Source organism: Mesoplodon mirus, assembly GCF_964341445.2.
Source record: "Mesoplodon mirus genome assembly, chromosome: 18".
Taxonomy (NCBI): domain Eukaryota; kingdom Metazoa; phylum Chordata; class Mammalia; order Artiodactyla; family Ziphiidae; genus Mesoplodon; species Mesoplodon mirus.
In genome coordinates this window covers 59,107,189-59,135,084 of record NC_138994.1, presented here as the reverse complement: position 1 = coordinate 59,135,084, position 27,896 = coordinate 59,107,189, and the positions used below count along the sequence as shown (strand labels likewise).

General features: G+C 39.8%; 3 protein-coding genes across 7 annotated transcripts in view; all 3 read right to left on the bottom strand.

Annotated features, from left to right (window-relative positions):
• Positions 1-85: 85 nt before the first annotated feature.
• Positions 86-22,839, bottom strand: DDX52 (DExD-box helicase 52). 2 transcript variants are annotated; one of them, XM_082603546.1, is made up of 15 exons: positions 22,587-22,799; positions 21,320-21,518; positions 17,092-17,219; positions 15,931-16,116; positions 14,148-14,291; positions 13,359-13,470; positions 12,469-12,541; positions 11,771-11,974; positions 9,506-9,596; positions 7,027-7,149; positions 6,745-6,895; positions 6,498-6,573; positions 4,275-4,346; positions 3,286-3,378; positions 86-645 (listed from the first exon to the last, which is right to left on the bottom strand). In XM_082603546.1, the coding sequence occupies exons 1-15, from the start codon at positions 22,671-22,673 to the stop codon at positions 588-590; spliced, it is 1,797 nt and encodes a 598-aa protein (XP_082459672.1). In that variant the 5' UTR covers positions 22,674-22,799; the 3' UTR covers positions 86-587. The 2 variants fall into 2 exon arrangements, with proteins under 2 accessions (XP_082459672.1, XP_082459673.1); XM_082603547.1 differs by lacking the exon at positions 86-645 and adding an exon at positions 1,833-2,067 and having other exon boundaries at positions 22,587-22,839.
• Positions 22,840-22,846: 7 nt separating this feature from the next.
• HNF1B (HNF1 homeobox B) overlaps positions 22,847-27,896 on the bottom strand; it is a 92,257-nt gene continuing 87,207 nt past the window's right edge. For 2 of the 4 annotated variants that reach the window (XM_082603548.1, XM_082603551.1), the window contains exon 9: positions 22,849-23,263. In XM_082603548.1, coding sequence (XP_082459674.1) covers positions 23,144-23,263 — 120 coding nt within the window. In that variant the 3' untranslated portion in view covers positions 22,849-23,143. Of the gene's footprint in view, positions 23,264-27,896 lie in introns of all 4 variants that reach the window. The other 2 variants (XM_082603552.1, XM_082603550.1) reach the window with 2 other exon arrangements.
• Positions 23,823-25,069, bottom strand: LOC309793575 (tumor-associated calcium signal transducer 2-like; the record flags this gene model as incomplete). Its single annotated transcript, XM_082604161.1, is given in 3 exon segments — positions 23,823-24,688; positions 24,692-24,715; positions 24,719-25,069. Coding segments are annotated over 3 exon segments (954 nt in total). The 3' UTR covers positions 23,823-24,109.

Sequence of the window (27,896 nt, the reverse complement as noted above, 5' to 3'; positions counted from 1 at the left end):
AAAATCCTAGTGAACTTGAACAACCAGCCATATGAAAGGCATCTTTTTGTGGCTCATATCACAAAAGGCCATCAACAAATTAAAATAAAATAAAGAGAGCAGTAGGTTTATTCTTGGGAGACAGCCCGTGCTGCTTCTTATCCATCCCCCCCCCCAAAAAAAAGTGGGTGGGAAGGGGCATTCAACCTCAAGACTTTACTTCACAATGTGGTTCCAAATGCCTCTCCACAGCATACATGACACCCTCCTTCACACCTGAAGGGAAAAATCCAGTTCACCACATTTGGGTGTTGTTATTTTTAGCATAAACTTTTGTTCTTCTGTAAGAAGCATCGCTCTGGATTCAAACCACATGAATGTCAATGAATGTTTTTTCCATTATATAATCATTTAAAAAATCACCTATGAATTGAAACTTGACATGATGCACTGACAGTTTAGGATCATTTTTCACTAGTCCCATGTTCTTGTAGTTGATTTCATATGTTTGGTACAGGTGATTATAAGACAATGTATTCCATGAAAACAACATTCATGCTGGAATCATAAAATCACATTTGTGATACAGTCTTTTTAGAAGCCTGTTTTTAACTTTTGTCCTCAGGAGTTACTTTCTTCTTGCTGTTCTGACCAGTGACCTTTTTCCTGTGACAATGAAAGTTGAATTAGAAATTTTAGATATGTGTACTTTCCAAAACTCTACCAGTTTAATAAACATTTACTGAAACCTCCTGTATAATCAAGTATACGAGGCACTAGGAACACAAAGATGTGTCTTTGTCCTTGAGAAAACCACATCCACCTAAGTGAGACAGAAACACCACAGTCAACTACACTACAATATGGTATAAAAGACAGATTCTGATCCTGAATTAATAAGAAGAGTTCACATTGATTAAATGCCAGATACTGTTTATAAGTCATTTATATGTATCAACTCAGATAGTCTCCCTAAGTTACGAAGAAGATTCTATTATTATCCTCATTTTACAGATGTGGGAAATGAGGTAGAGTGGTTAAGTAACTTGCTGATCATCACACACTGGTAATAAATATTAGACATGACACTGGTAAAAATTTTAGACATGACAGTCTGATTTTAGAGTTTGGTGAATGGTGAATGCCATCAACTAACTGTTAACACAGGAAAAGGAAAAAGAGTTTTGAGAAAATAATCAATATTCACGTATGACAGTATAGTAATGCAAAGTTCTTAGATGTGTATCAGTTCGTTTAATCCTCCACCAACTCTGAGTGGCAGAGTTGGTATTATTTATATAACTATTTCCATTACATATAGGGGGAAAGAGGCTTAGAGAGGTGAAGTGACTTGTCTAAAATCACACAGGAAAAGGTGTTATTAGAGCCAGTTATTCTGGCTCCAAATCCAATCTCCCCTACGCCCTACTACACCAGTTTGAGTTTGCAGCACCTGAAGTGACACCCACTAGCCAACAGGCTTCAGGTTTATAGCTCAGTTGGAAAGCTGGGCTTGAACATATGGACTTAAGATTTATCAGCATAGACCTGAGGCCACAGGTTGGGTAGGATCATTAAAGCAACATCTACAGTGGAAAGGTAAACTAGACTCAGATCAGGTCTTGTTTGTATGCTATGTTAAGAAGTATGGCCTTTAAATGTGAAGAAAATAGAGAGAGAACCAAAGCATCTTAAGCAGGGGGCTAGTGACAAGGTTTATACCAGGTGTCCTCAAAGTCTTAGCGCAGCTTTAAGTTGTAATAACCTCAGATCATAAAAGCGACAAACTTACAAAAATCTGCAATTAAAGTGTCATTATTTAAAATATTGATTTTATTCTTACAGTTCAACACAGCCATGATCTTATGCTCTAGTCAATTTTCGACCTTTGTAAAAACTTTTATCAGCTGCAGCTCAGTGCCTGAAAGGACTGCATTTCCAATCCCTGCTTTAAGATCACTCAAAGAATGAGGTTCTGATGTGTACGCAACAACTCTGCAGCAGCCCACCACAAGAAAACGTCTAATGAGACAGATCAGGTGACCAAGCAGGGCAACCTTCTCTACCAATCCACTGGTCACCCAGGAACTGTTGCCACAAAGAATGAAAATAAAAATGTATCAAGAACGCACAAAACTGAATAAGTACAAGTTAAATTAAAATAATCTTTCAAAGGATGTAGTTTTGTAAGGTTGTAACATTTATTCTTCCCAAGTTATTAAAGCTTAAAACCACCAAACCCTTTGGGACACTCTGTACAGTCTCTGTACTGGGGCTGAACATTATTTCTCACAATCAATACAAAATGTCAGGCAGACTCTTTCATTCAGAAGGAAAGTGCAGGTTTTCTTGCCTGGGTTCACCTTGTTCCTTCTACATGCCTCAATTTTACCTATCCTTGAACATAATTCTACTTCCTTGAAACTTTCTGTAACTACACCAATCCATAATGATTTTTTCCCTTCTCTAAACTTCTGTTTTATTTAAAAATTATTATCTAAGTTTTTTCATGTAATCTCCTTTCCCTAACTTCAGGAAAGGGGTCTCATTTTACATCCATTCATACACCTTACTACATATTATATATGTAGTAAGACTGAAGGTGGACAGTAAGTACTTGGTAAATGCCTACATTTTATATACGTTATATATTAATTGGTACTGAAAGAATTTGAAGAGTGTCATTTTTCCTTAAATAGTGGAAAGAATAGTACTGTGCAGAATATTTTAGCCCACCCCTATGAAATCATGTAGTTTCCTGGCAGTAACAGGCAAAAAAGGTAGTCCTGTGTGTATGCTAAAAAAAAAAAAAAAAATCTATGCTTTAAAATCCTCAAAAACTCAGCTAAATGACTACAAATTTACCCAAGTCATACTGTTCAGAGGTGTTACAATGTACTTCAGCATAAGCCCAAGATCCTACTGAAATCCTGCCCAGAATATGGAGCCTGAAGGAAGACTCCATCAGTGTGGGTCAGCAGTCCTAAGTACTGGCCTCAGTGGTGTGCCCAGATACAGGCTGTGTGGAGATGGTGGACAGTGCAATTCTAATTCATAGTGAATTGAAATCATATCTTCAAAGATGGAGAAAAACAGATCATTAATATACAGATAAAGAAAAATTCCAAGATTGAAGTATCCAAGTTTCTAAATCACAGGCAACCTAAGATATATTACTTTTATTACATTCTATAATGGACTGTAGACCTATCAAATTCTACTTCTAAAAATCTATCCTAAGGATAAATAATGCTTACGTTATAAGAATATGCCAGAATCAAACAGTAACTTTCACCATATACTTACCGCTTATCCTTAGCTTTTTCTAAGAAATATTTTGGAGTTGTACTAATGCTCTCCCTTTCCAAAGGCTTCTTAATCATCTTTTTCTTTTGTTTACTGAAAGGTACAAAGAAAGAACTGAATTAAGTGCAACTTAATTTAAAAGAGCTAAAACTAGTTTTGGTTCTTTGGTTCGCAAAATTCGTTTCCTTCATCCACTTACAGGTTTACAGTGACACCACTGTATCCACTTTAATATACTAGGTTACCTAACAGCATCTAGAGAGGTAACCCAAAGGGACGATAAATTCAACCAATTTTTTAAAAGGCACTGATTATGATTAAAATATGTCATGTGTCACTCTTATATCTTGTGCTAACAAACACCAGAGTTTGATTTTGGCCAATTAACTGCTTTTTTTTTTTTTTTTTTTTTTTTTTTGCGGTACGTGGGCCTCTCATTGTTGTGGTCTCTCCCGTTGCGAAGCACAGGCTCCGGACGCGCAGGCTCAGCAGCCATGGCTCACGGGCCCAGCCGCTCCGCGGCATGTGGGATCTTCCCGGACCGGGGCACGAACCCGTGTCCCCTGCATCGGCAGGCGGACTCTCAACCACTGCGCCACCAGGGAAGCCCCAATTAACTGCTTTTTACCAGTTTTATGAATTAGAACAAAATCTTAGCATATTTCACTCACGTTGAATAATACTTTAAAAATCTGAATACTTAAAATTTCAAGGATGAAAAACTGGCAGGGAAAGAACAGACAGTATTCACAAATATTTAAAAGGAAAATTTTTAATCTTAAAATGTTCTAAAAATAGTAGTATTATTAGAACTATAATGTATAAGAGTGTAAAATCAAGAATATATATGTATAACTGATTCACTTTGTTATAAAGCAGAAACTAACACACCATTGTGAAGCAATTATACTCCAATAAAGTTGTAAAAAAAAAAAAGAATATATATGTAAAGAGAGAGAGAGAAGCTCCAGGTAAATTCAAGATTGTACCTTAGTAGTTTTTGGAAACCTTTTATGTATTCTGGGACAGGACATCCGGCCTGCTGGATAACATTGGCAACACTGAAAAAGGTACCCATAAACGTAAATTTGTATCTTGTCAAACTGATGTTTATGTACATAAACCCTTAAAACTACACAAACAAAAAAGTAATCCAGTAAAGTGTTTTGATAAATTATTACCAATTATTACCAGATGCAGTCATACTGGATTACTAAGAGAATGGTCTGCTGGACTGAAATCAATGTCTTGATGAAAATTTTAGATAGCAGCTGTTTCTACTCAATATTTAACAAGCCCTAAAAAGCTACTAAGCCCAGTATTGGATGAGACCCTGAGTGAAGTCAGTCACACTTAAATTTATTAAATGATAAAGCTTGACATGGTCTCAAGCTTCTCATGTATACAGTAAGTCCCCTACACATGAACCTTCAAGTCTTGAACTTTCAAAGATGTAAACATGCGTTCGCACGCCCAATCATGTAAATGAGTTCACATCTGGCGTACACTGTCATGTGCGTGCATCCTCTACAAGTGGTTGTGCTTTTGTGTACTTTACTGTACAGGACTGTATAGAGCGCGGTAGCACAGTATCTTTGTTTCAAGCCCAGGGTGTCCGGAGGCAAGCGTAAAAGCAGCGGTGAGGTAGCTGGTACTGCTAAGAAGCGCCAGCTGTTGTACTGGACTACTGTACTTTTCAAGGTACTGTACTGTAAGATTAAAAATGTTTTATTTTTGGGTTTGTTTTTTATGTATTATTTGTGTGAAAACTATTATAAACCTATTACAGTACGTACTATATAGCCAGTTGTGTTGGTTGGGTACCTAGGCTAACTTTGTTGGACTTATGAACAAACTGGACTTAACGAACGCGCTCTCGGAACGGAACTTGTTTGTATGGAGGGGACTTACTGTAGTAACTTATTCAATCCTTACAACCCTTTGTAGTAAATACTACCATTATCCCCATCTCCCAGATGGAAAACTGAGGTACACAGTTGCACTGATATGGGGGTCATCAGGTGTACATGCTTGGAGTTGCTGAGAACTCAGGTGAATCTAGGCTGTTGCGATGTACTCCCCTACATACCACATGTGAAAGTCTGATCACAGCAAAATCAAGGCTGACAGAGGCAAGGCTCAGAGGGCACGAAGCAAAATCTTCGCCAAAACTGATAAACAGAATAAAGTACAAACCGCCTACATCCACAACTCAACTTCATTTGTTAGAAATATGAACTATTGCCAATTATCATCAGCCTAAAATTCCTGTAAGCAGCCCAAATGTAGGAAACTCAGCTTCTATATTAAAATCTATGACGATGGGCTAAATTAAGATAAGATTCTAAAAGTGTATCTATCACAGGTTACCCAGGCTTCAAGGGGCTACAACTGAATATGAGAGTGCGTTACTAAAACAGTTTTTCTTCTATGACAGGTGATCCTGGGACTAAACATAAAACTCTAGCTGCCCCTAAGAGTGATGGGAAGAATACACTCATGATAAGAGATCATTTTGACAGGGCTATAAGAGACTCAGGGGTTAAGTTTAAACTATTAATTAATCCAAAAACCTTAATATTACATTTTGAGTAATATCAAGTGAAGGCTATTGGGAGAATTTTGTGAGTCTGAAACTTTTTTCTTTTTTAAATTAATTAATCTTTGCCTGCATTGGGTCTTTGTTGCTGTGCGCGGGCCCTTTTTAGTTGCAACGAGTGGGGGCTACTCTTCGTTGTGCACAGGCCTCTCATTAAGGTGGCTTCTCTTGTTGTGGAGTACAGGCTGTAGGTGCGCAGGCTTCAGTAGTTCTGGCACATGGGCTCAGTAGTTGTGGCTCGCAGGCTCTAGAGCGCAGGCTCAGTAGATGTGGCCCACGGGCTTAGTTGCTCCATGGCATGTAGGATCTTCCTGGACCAGGGCTCGAACCCATGTCCCCTGCATTGGCAGGCGGATTCTTAACCACTGTGTCACCAAGGAAGCCCGTGAGTCTGAAACTTAATGAATATTCCATTGTGAATACTTCCAACATCTAACAATGGAAGGGCAAAAATGAGGCCCTTTGATCATTTTTCTTTTTTTCATGGCTGAAGTTTGTTTGACTAATACCATAACAGAATTTGGGACACAGCCATTTTGTAATTATCCGTTAACTGTGTATGAGAATAATGAAGCAATTTTGCCAACTTAATGCTAAGTTTTTTCTAATTTACCTTCTTAATAATGGTTTATCATCTTCAGTGAAAAACGTAACAGCTCTTCCTTTATGCCCAGCTCTTCCAGTTCGACCTAAGAGAAATCAGACCATTAAAAACAAACCCTACTTTTGGGCGGAATGGGAACTTCAAGAATCACATATGCACGTCACTGGATTTTCACAGCACTAAACACTTGAGCACGCTCAAGGGACTGGCAGTGGTGCTAAGAGAGGTGAGTAGAGGGGTGGGGCACACGACTCACCTATCCTGTGGATATATTCCACTGAGCTGGTTGGAAAGTCATAGTTGATGACCAAGTTCACACCTTTAAAATCGATCCCTCTGGCTAGCAAGGCTGTACAAATAAGAACCCAGATTTTTCCTGCTCTGAAGCTATGGACTGTGTTATCTCTCTGGTTAACAGAACATATATTAAATGTTTTAGTACCACTCTAGGAATGGAAAACAAGTACTTCATAAATTTAATGCCAATTAAAAATAATTTAGTTGTTCTTTATTGCTTTGAAAGTATGCATGACTTTACCTGTTGCTGAGTTCTGTCTGCATGAATAACATCCACATTAATACCTTCATATATGAGCTCATGAAAAAGTTCTTTAGCCCTTTCAATGGACTGAACAAAAACAAGAACAGGTGGATTGAAACCCTAAAAGAAAGCATACATAATCCATAATCAAGAATATAACTGCAGTATTTCATATTTTAGTTCATTTTAATTTAGAAACTGACAAATTTCTTAGACCAGAGGTCCAAGTCTGCCTCTGTCTTCCTCACCATCCATTCTCTACAATGGGTTCTTTCTCTTGTTGTGGAGTACAGGCTCTCCATCTAATTCCAATAATCTTGTCTAATTAATTCCCCTTCATCTTTCTACAGCAATGGATGCCCACTCTTTGAAATAATCATCTGACTGCTTCTGTGCTTCAGAACATTTTTGTTTCTTCTTAAAATGTAATAGCTGTCATTTAAAAATAAATAAATTTATTTATTTTTGGCTGCATTGGGTCTTTGTTGTTGCCTGCAGGTTTTCTCTAGTTGTGGTGAGCGGGGGCTACTCTTCATTGTGGTGCACGGTCTTCTCATTGTGGTGGCTTCTCCTGTTGCAGAGCACGGGCTCCAGGTGCATGGGCTTCAGCAGTTGTGGCTCGCGGGCTCTAGAGCTCAGGCTCAGTAGTTGTGGTGCACGGGATTAGTTGCTCCACGGCACGTGGAATCTTCCTGGACCAGGGATCGAACCCGTGTCCCCTGCATTGGCAGGTGGATTCTCAACCACTGCACCACCAGGGAAGCCCCAATAACTGTCATTTTAATCTGTTATTTATCCTAACTGTGGGTATTCCCCAAAGCTTAGTCCTTGGTTCTCAGTTCTCTCAATATAATCTTTATCTTATCAAGTTCCATCTCAGTTATCAACCAGCAGCCCTAAGCAAATGATTTTTATTTTTTACATTAATATCATCAAACCCCACCTCTCTCTCAAACCAGCTTTCTATATTTTTGACTGTCAGCATTAGGGCTTAACCTTATTATTTTGGTCCACACACCCTTTCAGAATCTAATGAAAGAAAGCTATGGAGCTTTCTAACAGGCAACCACACATTCACACAAAATGTTACCTATAATTTCAGAAGGCTCACAGAACTCCTGAAGTTTATACATGGCTAAAAATCTCTGGTGTCTAATTCCATTTGAGTATCTGTGGAAACCTAAATTTCCTACTGCCAAGTGACATCCTTAAGAACATTAGTAAAACATGCACATAATAGCAGTTATTATGTGCCAAGCACTATTTTAAGTACTATATTTCTATTAACTCATCAATAAAACAAAAAACCCCTCTAATGTCCTATTCATTAATGCCCCAGGTCTCTAAGAAACCAGCAGAGTGATGGGGGGACATTCAGGGGCAGATATATACAGGCATACTTTGTTTAACTGCACTTTGCAGATATTGTGTTTCTTACGAATTGAAGGTTTGTGGCGACTCCATGTTCAAGCAAGTCTATCGGCACCATATTTTTCCAACAGCATTTGCTCACTTCACGTCTCTGTATCACATTTTGGTAATTCTCGCAATATTTCAAACTTCTTCATTATTATTATATTTGCTGTTGTGATCTATGATCAGTGAGTGATCTTTAATGTTACTGCTATGACTCAGTGAGGGCTCAGGTGATGGTTAGCATTTTCAGCAATAAAGTATTTTTAAGTTAAGGTATGTACATTGTTTTTTAGACATAATGCTATTGCACACTTAATAGACTACAATATAGTGTACACACAAATTTTCTATACACTGGGAAACCAGAAAATTCCTGTAACTCACTTTATTGTGACATTGGCTTTACTGTGGTGGTCTGGAACAGACCCACAGTGTGCTGGTGTGGAAAAAGGAGGCATTCAGGGCAGCAGGTAGGTCTTTCCCTGGCCTACCCCAAGCTGGCAACAGAAATCTTAATATATTCTGAGAGGAGAGCCTCTCCCCTTCAAGACAAGAGTTACTCCAATGTGCTTCTTACCGATTTACCACTGGATTACTAAGTATGACACAAGAATAGCACTCAACCTCCCTTTTTTTTTTTTTTTTTAAAGTTTCTAAAACCTTTTATTTCAGCTTATATATGGAAACAGCCAGGGCACGGAGGGGGGCCCACCCAGGAATCCTGCAGCAGGACCCCCTCAATAGCACACAGCTCAGGGATCCAGGCCACAGCACTAACCACCCTACCTGGGGACAGGGAGGAGAGCTGGGGGCCCTGCAGCCAGTTCTGGATGGGAGTTAGAGTGTGGGCAGGGAGAAGCTGGAAGAGAGACCCCCAAAACTGCCAGCAGGAGGCGGGAGACCCAGCAGAGCCCCAATCAAGGGTCTGCCAGGAAGTTAAGTGCTCATAATAAATCCGTCTTCCAAGGCTAGTAATACAAGTAATTGCTAGTAATATTACACCTAGTAATACAAGGCTTGGTGAACATTAACAAAACTCAAGAATGTACTCCAAATATACCTTTTTAACAAGTTCTCTCATGGCCAGAAGTTTTCCAGTCTCAGACCCAACGAAGAGAAGCTCTTGTTCTACGGTCTCTACTGCAGAATTCCTAAGAAGAAAACATCCCTTGTAGTTTGCAAGAGCCAATTTTTGTTTTCCCCCCTTGAATTCTAAATAAATGAAAAAATTTACACACAACTCCAACAGAATGACCTTTTCCACTGTCAATGTAAGTACCGAATTATTTATATTTTAACTTAAAGACAAAGTTGTTATTTTTAAATGTTTTATTCGTTCTTTTTTTAAATTTTTAAATCCAAGTATAGTTGATTTACAATGTTATATTAGTTTCAGATGTATGGCAAAGTGATTGTTATGTGTGTATATATATGTGTGTGTGTGTATATATATATTATTTTTCAGATTCTTTTCCATTATAGTTTATTACAGGATACTGAATATAGTTCCATGTGCTATACAGTAGGACCTTGTTGTTTATCTATTTTATACACAGTAGTTTGTATCTGCTAATCCCAAACTCTTAATTTATCCCCACCTCTGCCTTTCCCCTTTGGTAATTGTAACTTTGTTTTCTATGTCTGTAAGTCTGTTTCTGCATTGTAAGTAAGTTCATCTGTATCATTTTTTAGATTCCACATATAAGCGATATCATATGATATTTGTCTGTCTGACTTACTTCACTTAGTATGATAATCTCTGGGCCCATCCATGTTGCTGCATGGCATTACTTCATTCTTTTTTATGACTGAATAATATTCCTCTGTGTGTGTGTGTTTGAGTGTGTGTGTGTACATCACATCTTCTTTACCCATCATCTCTCAATGGACATTTAGGTTGCTTCCATGTCTTGGCTATTGTAAATAGTGCTGCTATGAACACTGGGGTGCATGTATCTTTTCGAATTATAGTTTTCTCAGGATATATGCCCAGGAGTTGAGATTGCTGGATCATATGGTAACTCTATTTTTAGTTTTTTAAGGAACCTCCATACTATTTTCCATAGTGGCTGCACCACAATGTAAGAGGGTTCCCTTTCTCCACACCCTCTCCAGCATTTATTCTCTATTCTTTTTTTAATTTTTATTGGAGTATAGTTGATTTACAATGTTATGTCAGTTTCTCTAGCATTTATTCTTTGTAGACTTTCTGATGATGGCCATTCTGACTGGTGTGAGGTGATACCTCATTGTACTTTTGATTTGCATTTCTCTCATAATTAGTGACGTTGAGCATCTTTTCATGTGCCTATTGGCCATCTGGATGTCTTTGGAGAAATGTCTATTTAGGTCTTTGAATGTTTTGTTATGATTATAAAAATGTTATCTCAAGAAAATTTTAAAAAATAAAGACATAAACAATAAGATAAATTACCCACAATTCTACCATTTTAGAATAAACTTTGACATTTTGTTGTGTTCTAGTCATAAATTTTCATGTGTCTAGTTACTTACAAAATTTTTCTAAAAGTAAAATTATCGGGTCAAATGAGAACATTTTAAAGGGGGTTGTTACATATGCTTAAATTTTTTTCTTAATGGTTAGCAAAGGTTTATTTATTGACAAACAGTTGGGGTGAGGTATCTTTAGGCTTTATTAACACTCTATACCATGTATAAATACTTTTTCCATTCTGTTTTCTGCCTTTATAATTATGTTTATGGTTAATCTGTTCTATTTTTCTTTTTATACACAGGAGTTTTATGTTGAAAGTAGACAGGATATTCTTTACTGTTTCATTTGGCTTCTTTTTTACTTAACATGGTACTACAAGCACTTTTTCATATAGCTGCAATCTTCACTCTGACCATTTCATGCACTGCATTATAGTGTATCAAGTGGCAATATCATAATTTCATAAGACCTTTATCTACCATTTAGCATAAATGCTCCCCCAAATAATTTTAGAAAGCAATTATAAATCAAGTGGCTCAGTAACATCAGCTTCCTTCTCTGTGGCCCTACTTTGTTAAGCCATCAACGAGATTAAATCCTTTGGGTGGCCACAGAGCTCATGTCATACTTTGTGGATTGGAAAAACCAACTAAACGCGTGAGGATAGGAATATTAATATGACAATATGAGAATCCCCCTTTGGATTATTCTAAAATAGAAAACGCTTAATCAGTCTTGACTTTAAAGAATATATTTCTTTCAGTCAAACTCTTTTTATCAATCTTAGGCCACACAACCTATCTCTTTTAGTCTAAAATAGTGACGTGTTTTTTAAAAAAAATGAGTGGGATAATGTGGGAGAACAATTACCTTGCTCCAATGGAAACAGAAATGACATTATCCAAGTTGAGTCTGCACCACTGCTCGACATCATAGGCAAAAGTTGCACTGAACATGGCTCTTTTGACCTTGTGGGATGTGCAGGCCAAGAAAATGGAAGCCAGCTGGCCTCTGAACCCGGTTTTGCCATCTTCAAACAGTTTATCTGATTCATCTACTACCAGCCATTCAACGCTAAGAAATAACAAAAAAAGCTTGTGGGTACTGAACTGAAAGATCCAAGATGCTTCACTACCTGTGGCAGCACATGAAGAAGTCAAACCACAATGATGCTTCTCAGATCTACATATCATACCAGAAAAAGGTATAAGAAAAATAAGCAAGAAAAAGGTAAAAACGAGATAAATATAAGTTAATGTACCTATTCCATTAGCCCCAAGGATATGAGGCTCCATTGGCAATGACAGAAGCTCAGACAAACCTTATGAATGCCATCGCCATTGCTGAAAGATGCGAAGATTTCTAGGGGAATTCTGTACTAACTGCTTATTGGAATCTGTTAACTTTCTTCCAGACCAGGATAGTTACTCTTCTCTGAGTTTAATGAAAACCATTTTTCTCAGCATCAACATAGCAAGCTCCAAAGAGCAATAATACAAGTAATTGAGGACAAAATATAATCAATTTAATGAAAAACACACATAAAAGACATTATTAAAGTAATGTACCTTGTTAAGTCTATTCCTGGAGGATCTTGCTTTAATAAATAGATTAGTCGATTTGGAGTAGTCACAAGAATATCTATAAGGAAAAATAAATGGTACAAATTGCAAAAATCACATTCATCCCTCTTGAATTAATTAAGTCTCGTGAATTTCCGTCAATAACCTCAGGTGGGGAGAAGTGGTTATATGCGCTACATCAACAACACAATAAGCTAATATACATGTTTTTTTTAATCCATCCTAGCACAAACTCCCATATCCTTACTCTCCTGTTATGTGATCTGCCTCCTCAGCTTCTAAGAGGCAAGAATACTACAATCCACCAGTTTGCTTATCAAACATTTGTTTGTTTTTCAGGAAAATACTTTCCTTAAATGCAACTTTACTCAGAAGCTCAAGACAAAAGACAAGTAAAACAGATTCTCTGGCTGATCTAAGGGTAGGGATGTAAATCAATCTTATCTGCAGAACATGTCCATGGCAGATTAACAATCAACAGAATATGCAGGGATTCTCAACCTCAGCACTACTGGCATTTTGGTTCAGACAACTCCTTGTTGTACGGGGCTGACCTGTGCGTTGTAGGATGTTTAACAGCATCCCTGGCTTCCCTCCCTATACTAGTAGCACCTCTCCCCAGTTGTGACGACTTCAAATGTCTCCAGGTATTGCCAAGTATCCCTGGGGTAGAGGGTGAGGTGGGGGGTGAAGGGCAGGATCACCTCTGGTTGGGAACCCCTGGTATATATTTATGTAACCACTGGGTGGGGGTAAGGAGGAGATCTCTTTCAGCTTCTCTAAAAATCAAACTAACTACACTTTAAGAACTTCTAGGTAGCAATTAGGATACTTGTAATTCTAAATCCCTTACGTCTCAAGCATGAACCCCTTACCAAACTTCTTAGATGATTGAGGTCCAAATTTCTTGGCTGCAACTGCTGCTTTGTGGATCATGTGTATCCTGAATCCTGTCCCCTCAGATATTTTTACTAACTCTCGGTGAATCTAAAACAGAAAATGATAAAAACATTAGCTGCTAAAATACCTGGATAAGATGTATAGTCTCTTTTTCATTATTAACAAAATAAATCTAGTATCAACCCATGAATACCTGAAATTAAGCCCACAGTAATCTGTAGATTAACCTGGAACCTCAGCATTTTGGAACATCAATACTAAGTAAGATTCAGTAGTTTCTTCCGGTCTAGTAAACTAGTTCCAAGAGATAAAACCAAAACTCTTCCATTCTGTTACATATTGTTTGTAGAATACAGTGCTGTTACAAAGCTATTTCATACTTGGCATGTATTTTATATTAAGCACATTGGGAGGGTGGAGTGGATCATTGTATAGTTTTACTTTCTCAAAAACTGAGATGAGGTTTCATTTTTCTAGGTGAGGAAAAAAAGTTTTAGAGGGGAACTATATATTATAGTAGCCTTCCAACTTCAAGGATCTTAGAGCATATACCAAAGTATAAATGTTGAGAACAACATATTTTATAAAGCTGAAAAGACTTAAAAGACTTGCCCACATGCAGTAAGATACAGAGAAGTGTGCTTTGAACAGAATACGTGACCATGAGAAAGACACGGGCCTTACTCTTTTGGACCTATTACCCTCAAATAAGGAAGATGACTGACAAACACAAACACAACCCCTTCAGAAACTACCAGTCATACCTGGCTGGCAAGTTCTCGTGTTGGTGATATAATCAGGGCTCTGAAGCCTTTGTTTGTGGGTTGTTTCAGCTGCATTAAAATAGGAATGCTAAAAGCCAAAGTCTTTCCAGATCCAGTAGGAGCAGAAGCCAGAAGTTCTCGACCCTAAAAACAGAGTATATTAAGTACAAGGAAGAGCACATAAATTTTTTAGAGCCCAAATAATGCTACCAGCCATAAAAATAACAAAACTATACATAATAAATCCAAACACTCACATTCCCATCACTCTTCTAACTTCTCCCATATTTGCTTTTCTACCCACCCCTGCTACAACCGCCCCAATAGAGTTTCTGAGCATTATTACTAAAGTCCATTTGAACTGGGTAAAGAAAGGAGATAACTAAAACCCAGAGATGATTCACAACCCTATTTCCATTATTTCAATTTTTCTTTCCCCTAAACCTCTTTATCAAAGCAAAATTACAAAACCAACTTTTTGACCTGATATCTGCATTGCTCCATCCTTAAGGAAGGTTTTAATAAATAACAGAATAGCTAAAAGTTAGAAATAAAAAGTGGTGAAAACCTGAGTGACAGAGTCATTTATAGGTGACAATCTTCAAAAAGTCACTGTGATTTTTTTTTTTTTTTTGGTCACTGTGATTTTTAAAGCTTTAAGCTAAGGTCATTACAGAAACCACCTTAAATGAAAACTAAAAGCAAGTTTACTATAATGTCAGTCAACAACATCATTCAAATATATTCTTATTTCAGTTCCCAAAGAAAATGAAAAGGATTAGTATGGATGAGGAGAGAGGGAACTCATACTCTTTGGCTACTAGAACTGAAGCCATCTTGGTTATGTTGGGGAAAAAAGTCAGCTCTCACCACTACAAAAAGAAACCTCAGAAAAACTTAATTTCCAAAAGACTAAGTTAACTCATGCTTCTAGCAACAACACATAAACAAATTATGGTATATTCATACAACAGAATACCACTCAGTAACAAACTACTGATATATGCAACATGGAGGAATCTCAAAAACTGTATTAGAGTGAAAGAAACCAAAAAGAGTAAATAATGAATGATTCCACTTATATGATTCCATAAGAGGCAAAACTAAAACATGGCAATAGAAACCAGAAAAGTGCTTACCTCTGGGCAGGGGTCAGGTGAGGACTGAATGGAAGGGGTATGAGAGAACTGTCTGGAGTGACAGAAATGTTACACATCTTCACTGAGTTGATGGTTACATAGGGTATGCACTGTTGAAACTCACTGAACTGTGCACTTAAAATCTATGCATTTTGGGGGTACTTAAATAGACTTCAATAATAAAAAGTACTGGGATAAAAACAAAGTCAGGTTATGTGCAAGAATTCTGTATTTCTGAAATAGTTCTTGAATATTACAAACTAAATCATGGATGAAAAAACAGAACATAGTCCCTATCCTCAGAAGATTAACACTCTTAGTTAAGTGGAAAAGATGAATATAATTAGTGCAAATACATAGTAGTGTAAAGTGTAAGACAAATGTTGCAAGAAAAAGAAAACACACGGAGAACTGGGTGGCAGGGGAAACAGTGTTGGCAAAGGAAAAAGATCACATCTAGCAGTAGTGGTCAAGACAAATCTTACGGAGGCACAGGTATTAGAGACGGACCTTGAAATCCAGGGTAGGATTTCAACAAGGGGAGATAAGGCAGAAAGGAAGATTTCAAAGACAGAGGAAAGAGAATGAACACACACACACACACACACATGCACGCATACTCACTTATAGGCCTTCATACTCACATGCAGCATAACTGGAATGGCTTGCATTTGGATTGGCGTAGGTATCTGGAAGCCTGCATCTAGAATGTTCTGAAGCAGTCGAGAATTGATTTTAAATTCCTGGTCAAGTTGCTGAAATGTAGCAATTGGGTCAGGAAGATCAGTTCCTTGGACATGAATTTTATGTTTATTCCGGAAGAAGTTTATCTGAAAAGTGAAATAAAGGAGTCGCCATGAATGTGGTCAAATACATTGTCAGATGGTGTAAAGCAACAGTAACGGTTTCTGGGATAATAAGCCTTAGTAACATATGAAACTTTCTGGTTAAATTCCAATCCCTACAAGATATAGGTATTAGGTAGAATTCGTGCCCTTTCATAGAAGGAAGACCTTCGTAACAATGAAACCTGTCTATCCCCACCTTCCTCATATTACTGTGTCAGTGCCATGAACAATGTGTTATTCATATTAATGTGTTATCACAGTCACAATCTTATATAAACTTCTAGAAGGCAGGCACCGAATCAATCTATTGTCTTCATATGGCACTTGGCAGACAAGTGCCAATGCCTTTGAATGATCTACCCGAAACTCTACTTAGGAGTGCCCAAAGCAGAATCAAGTGAGGTTGATTTTTTTTGTTTTCCCATTTTCTGATCCAGACAGCCAAATTCTAGGTTCGGGATTACTAACTGAGCTGAACAATACTCTCCATCTGCAATACGGCAGGAGCGCAGCAAACGTGACAACGGCATATTTGTTGTTTCTTCTGGATTCTACTCCTCCTAGTCCCAAGCCATAAAATAGGTTTCTTAAGAATTCTAACTCTCAAATCCCCGTCAGAGGAAATCCTTCTAAACCAGTGTGAGTTTAACATAAAGGAGAAAGGGGGCCAATTTCATGTTTATCAAGAGGGAATAAGAAATTTTAAAAATTTAATTCTAAACACATCATCAAGTTTGACCTACGTTTCAAAATTTCAAGATATTTTCAAGAATTTTAAACTTTAAAAATTTCAGCCACAGCACAAATACTACTTTAAGTTTCCATTAAAGTAAAATCTAATCTAATGTAAGTAATCTTCTAAACAAAACCATATTCGCTTTTACCAACAGAATAACCCAAGGATAGTGAAAAAGTCATCAGGCCAGAAAAACAATTGGATGAAGACATTTTTCTAACCTTTTCTTTTCTGAGCTGCTCCAACTTTCCTGAAGTTAGTTTATTTTCTCTTTTAACTTTTTTATCTTCAATCTTTGCTTCCACAGATGATATCCACTGTATAGTAGAAACTTCTTGAGAAGAAATTTCTAAAATATATTTTTAAAAAATTAAAAGATTTTAAGTGCAACATTCTTAGGTGGCACAAACAGGCCATACTTTACCTTCACGCTAAACAAAAGAAAAAGTACTAGTGGTTGCAACTAGATGAAAGAAAGTAATAGGAGGTATAAAAATTGGGAAAGGAGAGGGGCTTCCCTGGTGGTGCAGTGGTTAAGAATCCGCCTGCCAGTGCAGGGGACACAGGTTCGAGCCCTGGTCCGGAAAGATCCCACATGCCGCGGAGCAACTAAACCCGTGCACCACAACTACTGAGCCTGTGCTGTAGAGCCTGCGAGGCACAACTACTGAGCCTGAGTGCCACAACTCCTGAAGCCCATGCGCCTAGAGCCTGTGCTCTGCAACAAGAGAAGCCACCCAATGAGAAGCCCGTGAACAGCAACGAAGAGTAGCCCCTGCTCGCCGCAACTAGAGAAAAGCCCGCGCGCAGCAACAAAGACCCAAGGGGGCCAAAAATAAAAATAAATAAATAAATTTTTTTTTAAAAATTGGGAAAGGAGAAGCAAGTTGTGTGTTGGTAAAATCAGAGCTCTGAAGCTCACTCCCTTTCCTTATTTTTCTTTTTAGTTATTTCAGCTTTGTAATATGTACCTAAATGTACACTTGAAAACAATAAGGGATTAATTCAAAAACTATTTAAACAATAAGAGATGTCAATGAGGCAGCCAGCTTTTCTATATCCAACCAGCCAGAAAATAAATATGATGCAAGAAAAGATTTCACTTATAACAGCAATAAACGCAACACAATACTTAAGGACTACTCAATATTCTAAAGAGAGCAATTCTCACTAAATCTATAAATAACACTAGCTCAATGAAAAGTAATGATAGGATTGTTTTGGTAACTGAAGTAGCTGACTTTAAAGTTTACATGGGAAAATAAACACGTACGAACACCTAAAAAATTCTAAGAAGAGTAATGAGCAAAGACTGCTTCTGGAATTTCTTTTAAATTTCTTCAACTTCACCGATGTACAACCAACATAATAAACTGCATATATTTAAAGTATACAATTTGAGGCATTTTGACATTATGTATACACCTGTTAAACCATCGCCACATTTAAGACTATTTTCATCACTTCCCAAAATTTCCTTGTGGCCCCTTACAATGCATCAGTCCATCCCTAGGTAACAACCTGTATTCTTTCTTTCTTTCTTTCTTTTTTGGCTGTGCCACACAGCGCATGGGATCTTAGTTCCCTGACCAGGGATTGAACCCGTGCTCCCTGCAGTGGAAGAGCAGAGCCTTAACCACTGGACCACCAGGGAAGTCCCCTGTTTTCCGTCACTGTTGATTAATTAGCTTTTTTTTTTCCTGGAATTTTATATAAATGGAATCATATAGTATTTAATAAATTTAGTCTGGTTTCTTTCACTCAGGGTAGTTATTTTGAGATTCATCCATGTTAGAGCATGTATCCATAATTTTAACTTTTTATTTACAAGTAGTATTCCATTGTATGGATACACAATTTGTCTATCCTCTGCTTGCTGAAGGACATTTGGGTCATTTCCAGTTTTTGGCTGTTACATATAAAGCCACTCTGAACACCTGTGTACAAGTCTTTGTGAGGACACACGTCTTCCTTTCTCTTGGGTAAATTCTAGGAGTGGAATAGGTGGGTCACATGGTAACTGCATGTTTATTTTTTTAAAAATCCTTTTCAATTTCTACCAAAAAAGCCTACTAGAGTTTTAACTGGGTTTGCACTGACTCTATACATCACTTTAGGGAGAAAATATCCAGTTGCCCAATCAATAAAAAGAGTATGCCATACCACTCTACTGGAATTTATAAAGTAAGGCCACATTAATTAACACAAGCTGGTACTGGTGTAGGAATACAGAATTAGAAATCAATGAAATAGAATAGAGTCGAAAGACCCAAATATATATGGGAAGTAAGTTACAATAAAAGTTGTATTTAAATACATCGGGGAGAAGATGTAATAACAATGTATTAGGACAATTAGCTAGACATCTGGAAAAAAATTAATTAGTTCCTCATTCATTCCTTATACCAAATAAAATCCCAGAGGGTCAAAGATTTCAATATAACAAAATGAAACTACAAATAAGAAAACATGGGAGAATTTTTTAAAAATAAGCTTAATACTTAGAATGCAAAAACAAAACCAAAAAACCATAAAGGAAAAGATAAATTTAACACATAAAATGGCAATAAATAAATAAATAAATAAATACGATAAGTGACAAGGGACAAACTAGAAAACATATCTGTATACATAGTATGCTAGAATAGAGCTAATTTCCTAAATATATATACGGCCTAACAAATTAATAAGAGACAGATTAACAATATTAACAGTAAAAAGGTGCAACAGTACATGAGGCGGCAAATTAATGTAAAAAGGAAACTCTCATACATTGCTGGTGGGCATCACCAACTGGAATGACTTCTGTTTTTGGAAAGACTTTTTAAAAAAATAAAATTTTGTTCCCTTTTATGAGACAGTTGGCATTAATAGACCTGAATCATTATTCATCCACAGGATCTTGAATTTTCCAATTAAAACTATATATATGTCTGTCCACACTTGTTGCTAAATGGTTATAGGACATATCTGTGTGTTTCTGGTTGCCCAGGAAAACAGGGCAACCTAAGCTGGTGTCAGGTCTTTTTTCAATTCATCTCGGTGGAAGGCTTTATTAAACTTCCTTGTAGCCAGGAAAGTAACATGACTTGTTAACTACGAAATTCCACTTCTAAGAATTTATCAGACAGATATACCCACACATACACACAAAGTAAAACATTTATTGCAACACTGTAACAGTAAAAGTGAGGAAACAAACTAAACGTCCATCACACAGGAACTTGTTAAATCACGTATGGAATGTACAATGGGACACTATGCTATGTTAAAATGAACAAAGTAATGCAATTCCTACTCATTCCAAACAACCTCCTAGATATATTGTTTTTTATAAAAGGAGTAGGGGTAGGGAAGGTTCAGAACAGAACAGCATACAGAGTACACTATATCATTCACGTTTTTTAAGCGAGGTATTAAATACATGTGAATAGAATATCTCTAGGAAAATACCTAAGAAATTGATTAACAGTGGTTGCCTCTGGAGAAATAGGGGACTAGAGACAAAACAGTGGGAAGAAAATTTACTTTTCACCATTGTATAACTTTTTTAAACCATATGTAAGTATTTAGTTTATTAAAAAGGTAAAATGGCTAGGAAACTTAATAGATGTAATAGACAAAGAAAAAAGGTAAATACTCCTATTGTTGAGTACAGAAAAAAACCTTGTGAAAAACAGGCAAGGTGTAAAAACAAACAAGTCACAAAACTTGAAATGTAAATAGCCAATGAAGCCTATGAAAAGATGTTCAACCTTGCCCGTTACCAAGAAAATACAAGGTGGCGCAGTGGTTAAGAATCCGCCTGCCAATGCAGGGGACACGGGTTTGAGCCTTGGTCTGGGAAGATCCCAAATGCTGTGGAGCAACTAAGCCCATGCACCACAGCTACTGAGCCTGCGAGCCACAACTACTGAAGCCGGCGAGCCTAGAGCCCGTGCTCCGCAACAAGAGAAGCTACCCAATGAGAAGCTTACACACCGCAACGAAGAGTAGCCCCTGCTCGCCGCAACTAGAGAAAGCCTGCGCTCAGCAACAAAGATTCAATGCAGCCAAAAATAAATAAATTTAATAAATTAAAAAAAAAGAAAATACAAATTAAAAAAGTTTCACTCATGAGATTGGCTAAAATGTTAAGACCAACAGTATCCAGCATTGACATGGCTGTGGGAAGTCATTTTGCTTCTGTTCAAAGAAAGAAATGTGCATGCCCTTTCACCTAGTGAATTCACATTTAGGATGCTAATTACAGAAATACAGCACCTGTACAAAAAGATATATGTACAGGTACCTTATTGTAGCAATATCTGTAATCACAAACACCTGGAAACAACCTGAATGCCATCAACTGACAAATAGCTGTATACTGTCTGAGGTGTAATCATAAGCTTGCATAATTTCTGTAATTGAAAAAAAAAAAAAGAAAAAAAGCATACATCAAGCACTAACCTGAAGTCATCTTCTTCCTCTTTTTCTTGTTCTGCTCCCTCTTCCTTTCAGTTAGGCTCTCTTCATTTTTCTCTTCATCTTGTAGTTCCTGATGAGTTCTTGAGGCTTCACACTCACCTGGGACAGACTTCTTGTTTCCAAAAAAGTCCAGTCCCTGTAGCACCTCCGAAGAATCAAAGTCATATTTCCTTTTTCCTATCTAAAACCCAGAAAAATTCAAATGAAATCTATAGACAGACTGGCACTGTTTTCACCCCAGCAGTGCTGGCAGTAAGGGTGTGGGTACAATGACTCCCCATCTTTTTTATCTTTCACCAAATATTTGTTTGAGCTGACAAGTGTGTGTGTGGGCAAATGGAATCCAAGATGATACCTTTTCTGACCGTGTAAAAGTAATAATAATAATCATAATAGCAACTAACACTTATAAGCGTAACACATGCTGTCAGGCAGATGTCTAAGCATGTTTAGATATATTAAATTCCTTCTTCCTTCAACAATCCTAACGAGGTAAATAGCAATATTACAGATGAGAAAATCGAGGCATTAAGAGGTTAAATAACTTGACCAAGGTCTCAAAACTAGTAACTGGCAGACCCAGGATTTTACCTGAATAATCTGGTTCCAGAGTTCAAACTCTTAACAACTACGCTATGCCGTCAGACAGAGAAAGAAGAAACACACGTGTTGCACACACACTCAAATGTCCCTAGTCCCAATACCAAGAAATCTCAAGATTTTCCACAATTGGGCCCTAACTACTCCCGATTTATCATTCACTACTTCCCTAGGTAAGATCTCCCAATTATAAATCGCTCTTCTCATTGGTTACTTAACACGCCATGGAGTTGCGGGAAGAAAAAAAAAACCATGCCCACTAAAGGCATACGCATGCCAAGACAAACCTGGAGAGACTACAGTGAAATCATCTGTTCTCTCCGTTTGGGGCTGTTTCTGTTTTTCAAATTCTTTTCCATCAGTTTCGGAGCAAAGATAACTTCTGAAAGTAGGATTCTAACTGTGCTTTGAATAAACTCAGAAAGGAGGCCGGGAGGAAACGTTTCCTTGCTAGACCCAACAAAGTCTACAAAAGGATGGGAAAAAGAGTTCACTCAGAAGGCTACAGTAAGCAGAACGCCAAGGGAGGGAAAATGCCCCACAGCCAGGCCATGGGGTCTCCGAGTGCCGGCTCCCCCAGCAGCCGGTTCCTTCTCCGGCACCTGCCCCTTCTCAGTTACTCGGGCTTCTGACGCCTTGCACACAGTACCTTGAATCGGGCAGCGTCCGCCGAGAAGCGTCTCACGTCGAATTTGGCCCCCGCGCCGAGCCGCCGAAACAGATCGTGAGCATCCATCTTTTCCCAGAAAGCTCCGCGGTCCCACGGCGCCTGCGCAGAGGACTCCCCTCCCGGAAGGTCTGGGGCTAGATCTTGGGCGGAAGTGGCTCCGCGGGGCGGAGCCTGTGAGAGTTTGGGAATTTTTATCGTCGTACAGTGCGTCCTTTTCTTTTCTTTCTTTTCTTTTTTTTTTTGCGGTACGCGGGCCTCTCACTGTTGTGGTCCGCAACGGACGCGCAGGCTCAGCGGCCAGGGCTCACGGGCCCAGCCGCTCCGCGGCATGTGGGATCTTCCCGGACCGGGGCACGAACCCGTGTCCCCGTGTCCCCTGCGTCGGCAGGCGGGCTCTCAACCACTGCGCCAACCAGGAAAGCCCCAACATACGCTCTTCGTTGCGGTGCACGTGCTTCTCATCTCCTGTTGCAGAGCGTGGGCTCTAGGTGCACCTGCTTCAGTAGTTGTGGCTCGTGGGCCCTAGGAGTGCAGGCTCAGTAGTTGTGGCTCACGGGCTTAGTTGCTCCACAGCATGTGGGATCTTTCTGGACCAGGGCTCGAACCTGTGTCCCCACCAGGGAAGTCCCTGAATCCAGCTCTTTCCAAAGGTTTAACTGAGAAGGAAAGCAGAGAAGTAGGGTAGTAACTAGAGGCAGATGTGGGTTCAAAGGTGGGTTTTGCTTTTTTTTTTTTTTTTTTTAATATAAACCTGGAGCAAATTTTCACGAACTCCATCTTTTGGTTTGTGCCTTTTTCATATTTTATTACATTGTTTTTTTAAAAAGTCACAACAGTATCAAGGACAACCTATGTACAAACATTTTACAAAAGAAATACTGCTAGGATCAGCTGTAATGAGGGCAAGTTGAATAGATGCTGAGTTTCTGGGCCAAAGTCTGCCCTCAAAGACATCTAAAATGTGTTCAGGCAGCTGAAAGTGGCTTCTTTCCCGATGACAAGCATGTGTGGTCGGTAATATCAATAAAAACGATGGTAAATGAGGATACTACTGGGCCCAAGTAGCGAACTGCTCATCAGGAAGGCCACCATACAAGTGGAGCTAATCCAATAACCTAAACCCAAGACAGTAAAAGCGTTGTTTCCCATCTAAACGCATTTAAGCCTTCAGCAATGATTGCGTCACTTGTAAACGATGCTGGGTTGTCATACAGACACTTGATTCTTATACATAACCCTATGCCAAACTTCCCTTAACTCTCGAGTCAGTTTTCTGGTTGGACCGAAAGGGGAGGAATTTTAGAAATGCTTCCTTCAGGACAGAAGTCAGAAAGAGAGGTGACCCTGAGAACAGGATCTATTAAATTTGGTGGCGGCGGGGAGAGGCAGGAATTTGGGAGGAGGAATGACTCCTTGGGGCCAAGAATCAAGAAGCGTGATGCACTTGGGCCTGGGACCTTGCTGAAATCCGATCCCCACCCCACCCCAGCCCCGCCGGTTATCTACAAGCTCGGTTCCTTTCTCATCTCCCCCAGTTCCTTGATCTCCACCTTCTTGTACTTCCCCGACTTTCTCCGGTTGGTGATCACCAGGACGGTCACGCCAGCGACCAGGGCCACCACGACCACCACGATGACGGCGATGAGGCCGCTGGTGAGGCGTTTCATGGAGAACTGGGGGGACTTCTCATCCAGCGTCCGCTCCAGCAGCAGGGGCCCTCCGCGCACGCGCACGTCGAGGCCGCGGTGGCCGGTGAACAGCGACTCGCCCTTGACGTCCCTCTCGAAGTAGTAAGCGGCGTCGGCGATGTCCACGTCGCCGGCGACCTTCTGCGACGTGTTCTGCTGCAGCTCGATCTGGATGGTGGGGTGCTCGTAGTGCACGGCCGCCACGAACTTGGGGTGCAGCGGGTCGCGCTCCCGGAAAAGCCGCCGCAGCTCGGCCTCCAGGTCCGAGGAGTTGAAGGCGCGGGCGGCCGGGCGGTGGCGCAGGTCGATGAGGATGGGGTGGGTGCGCACCAGCTCGTCGCAGCGCAGGCTCAGGTCGCCCTTGTCGGTGCGGCGCATGCCCACCGAGTTCACTCACCAGCACACGGACGTCTGGTTGCACTAGCGCGCCTTGAAGCGGCCCTGCTGGTCGCAGTCCGGGTCGTACAGGCCGTCGTTGTCCAGGAGCGCGTGCTCGCTCGGCCGCACCAGGGCGTGGACGCTCTTCCGGGCGCTCACGCGCGCCTTGAGCAGCCCGCACTTGGATGTGAGCGTGGAGCAGTCGACCTCCAGGCTCCAGCCGAGCACGCGGCACTGGCAGCGGCCACCCGGGCCGCTCCGGTCGCACACGGTCATCTTGCTGGTGGGGCACGTGCAGTTGTCCTGCGCGGCCGCGTGGCCGATCACCGCCGCCAGTAGCAGGAGCGGCGGCAGCAGCGACGGCGAAAGCAGCGCGAGGCCCGGACCCCGGGCCATGGTGGGGCGGGGCGGAGGAGTGCGGACGGGGCGCGGGCTGGCGAGCGCTAGGGACTCCGCCGAGCTCGGGCTCCGCTGTCTGAGAAGGTCTCCAGGCGTCTGGGGTTTTGCTTTTTGTTTTTGATGTTTTTAAGGATGGGTGCTAGGGGATATTTGTACATTGCAAGGAATGGTCCAGTGAAAAGATGGAAATTGTTGATGTAACAGAGAAGGGAGAAAGAATAATGGGATGGGCGTGGGATGAGATTTTGTCAGGGAGTGTTGGAGGGCTGAGGAGGGAAGAAATTATATGAAATAACATCCTCAAAGAGTGGGAAAATGAACTTACTGGGAAAAAGCAATAATACCGATGGGCAGTGAATGCTCATTTGAGTTGGAAACAATGAATTAAAAAAGAGACTAATCAGCATGATTCAGCTGCTTAGATAAGGGTGTGAAGAAGTTGTATTGCTGGATTTAGCCGGGGTTAAATTATTTTCAGGTAAATGTGATAGAGGATTATGGCAGAACTCCTTGTGCGCCCTCTCCCGCCTCAAAAAGGGCCCCTGGGATTGATAGTTCAACAGAGATTTGACCTCCTGAAACCCAAGAAGGAAGGGGAAAATCGCTTGGAATGGCTGGCTTATTCAGAATAATACTCTGGGTTAGATTAATAATCCAACTTGCTTTCCTTCTTTCAGAGGAAAGAATTGTATGGAGTGTTGAATATGTGCTGTATTTTACTTTCATAAGCATATAGTTAGAGTAAAACAAGTCTGAGTTTAAATTCCTCCCAGCCTCTCCACCTGTCAGCCGTGACCTGGTCAAATTAGCCTCTCTTGGTCTAATTTCCTCATTTGTAAAATGAGGATCATGATACCTTCCAGCAGGATTGTTACCAGCATTAAGCTGGGCTCATAGGGCAATGGTGTATAATGGAAAAAGCATGGGCTTTGGGTGTCAGAAGGACTTATGTGTGAATCCAGCTGTATCATTTAATTGACCATCGTAGTAGGCAGGTTATTTCACTGTTCTGCGCCTCAATTTCCTCACTGGTAAAATGGGGATTATAGGATTATAATATTCTATAATCCTACCTTGAAGGCTAGGAGTAACACTGGTTCCCCACACAGAGATCAAAATGGTGGGAATTGGCTTAGGTTTCTATCTATCTATCTATCTGTCTATCTATCTACATTTATCCATATTAGAAATATGTATTATATATATGTGTGTGTTACTGTATAAAGCTTTTGGAACAAAATCTCAAACACAGTAGGTGCTTAATAAATATTAGTCCTTTTCTTTCTTGCAGTCCATTCTCCTAGAGCAATAGTTCTTGGCCTTAACAGCACTTTAGAGTCCTCTGAGAAACTTAAAAAACAAAAGAAAACTTGGTCCAACCCCCAGAAATCCTGGTTTCATTGTTCTGGAGGAGCTCTCTGGCCTGTAATTTTTGAAAGCTTCTCAAGTGAATCTAATTGCACTCAGGATTAAGAATCACTGCTAGAATTATCTTTCTAAAGCCCAAATGAGATTACGTTGCTTCTCTGCTTAAAAATTTCTCGTGATTTTCCACTGTCTACTGAGTATAGTCCGAGCTCCTATGACTTGTACGCCAGACCCTTAGCAGTGATTCTCAGCTCTCTCAGGACACATGACACACTCCCATGAATAACTTCAGCTTGAGTTCAACTGCCCCCAACCCTTTTACTTACCAGTTGTGTGATCTTAGGCAAGTTACTTATCCTCTGTAAGCTTTAATTTTATCATCTGATTTTGCCTTTGCTTCTTCTAACTCTGAACCTTGGTACATGTTTTTCTTTCTTCTTGGAATGTCCTCTCTCTTTTTCCTCTCTGGCAAATGCCTTATATTCTTTGAAATTCAGTTTATATGACTTATGGTTACCAAAAGGGTAAGGGGGGGGCAGATAAATTGGGAATTTCGGATTAACAGATACACAGTACTATATATAAAATAGGTAAACAACAAGGACCTACTGTAGAGCACACGGAACTATATTTGATATCTTATAATAACTTATAATGGAAATGAATCTGAAAGAGAATATATATACGCATAACTGAATCACTTTACTGTACACCTGAAACATTGTAAATCAACTATACCTCAATAAAAAAAAAAATTTCAGGGGCTTCCCTGGTGGCACAGTGGTTAAGAACCCGCCTGCCAATGCAGGGAACACAGGTTTGAGCCCTGGTCTGGGAAGATCCCACATGCCGCAGAGCAGCTAACCCCGTGAGCCACAACTACTGAGCCTGTGCTCTAGAGCCCGCGAGCCACAACTACTGAGCCCTCATGCCACAACTACTGAAGCCCACGCGCCTAAAGCCCTGCTCTGCAACAAGAGAAGCCACTGCAATGAGAAAGAAGCCTGTGCACCGCAAGGAAGAGCAACTCCTGCTCGACGCAACTAAAGAAAGCCACGTGCAGCAACGAAGACCCAATGCAGCCAAAAATAAATAAATACATAAATTTATTTTTTTTTAAATTCAGTTTATATGTTCTCTCCTCTGAAGCTTACCCTGAATGTCCCCTCCTGACACAGTCCCTCTTCTTTCTTTGAGTTTTCATGCCACTTTGTAAATGCTTCTATTTTAGCTCTTTTCCTGTTGCATTGTAATTTTGTTTTCCACATCTGTCACATACCAGACTTTAAGCTTTTTGAGGGCTGGGCCTGTATCTCATTTATCTTCATATTATGTTGGCCTAGCATGGCTACTGTTTCATAGTTAAGTGGTCAATAAATCTTGTTGAATTAATGAAGTGAAATAAAATAGACAAAGATTCCTGAAACTGCCCACCTTGTGGATTTAGGAAAGGACC

Excerpts from the sequence above, each read along its gene's own strand:
- DDX52 (XM_082603547.1), bottom strand. The coding sequence starts at position 22,673 with ATGGATGCTCACGATCTGTTTCGGCGGCTCGGCGCGGGGGCCAAATTC. Across the intron at positions 17,220-21,319 it reads GAGGAAGAAGATGACTTCAG|AAATTTCTTCTCAAGAAGTT; the intron begins GTTAGTGCTTGA and ends AATATATTTTAG. Across the intron at positions 7,150-9,505 it reads TGAGAGAACTTGTTAAAAAG|GGTTTCAATCCACCTGTTCT; the intron begins GTATATTTGGAG and ends GCTTTCTTTTAG.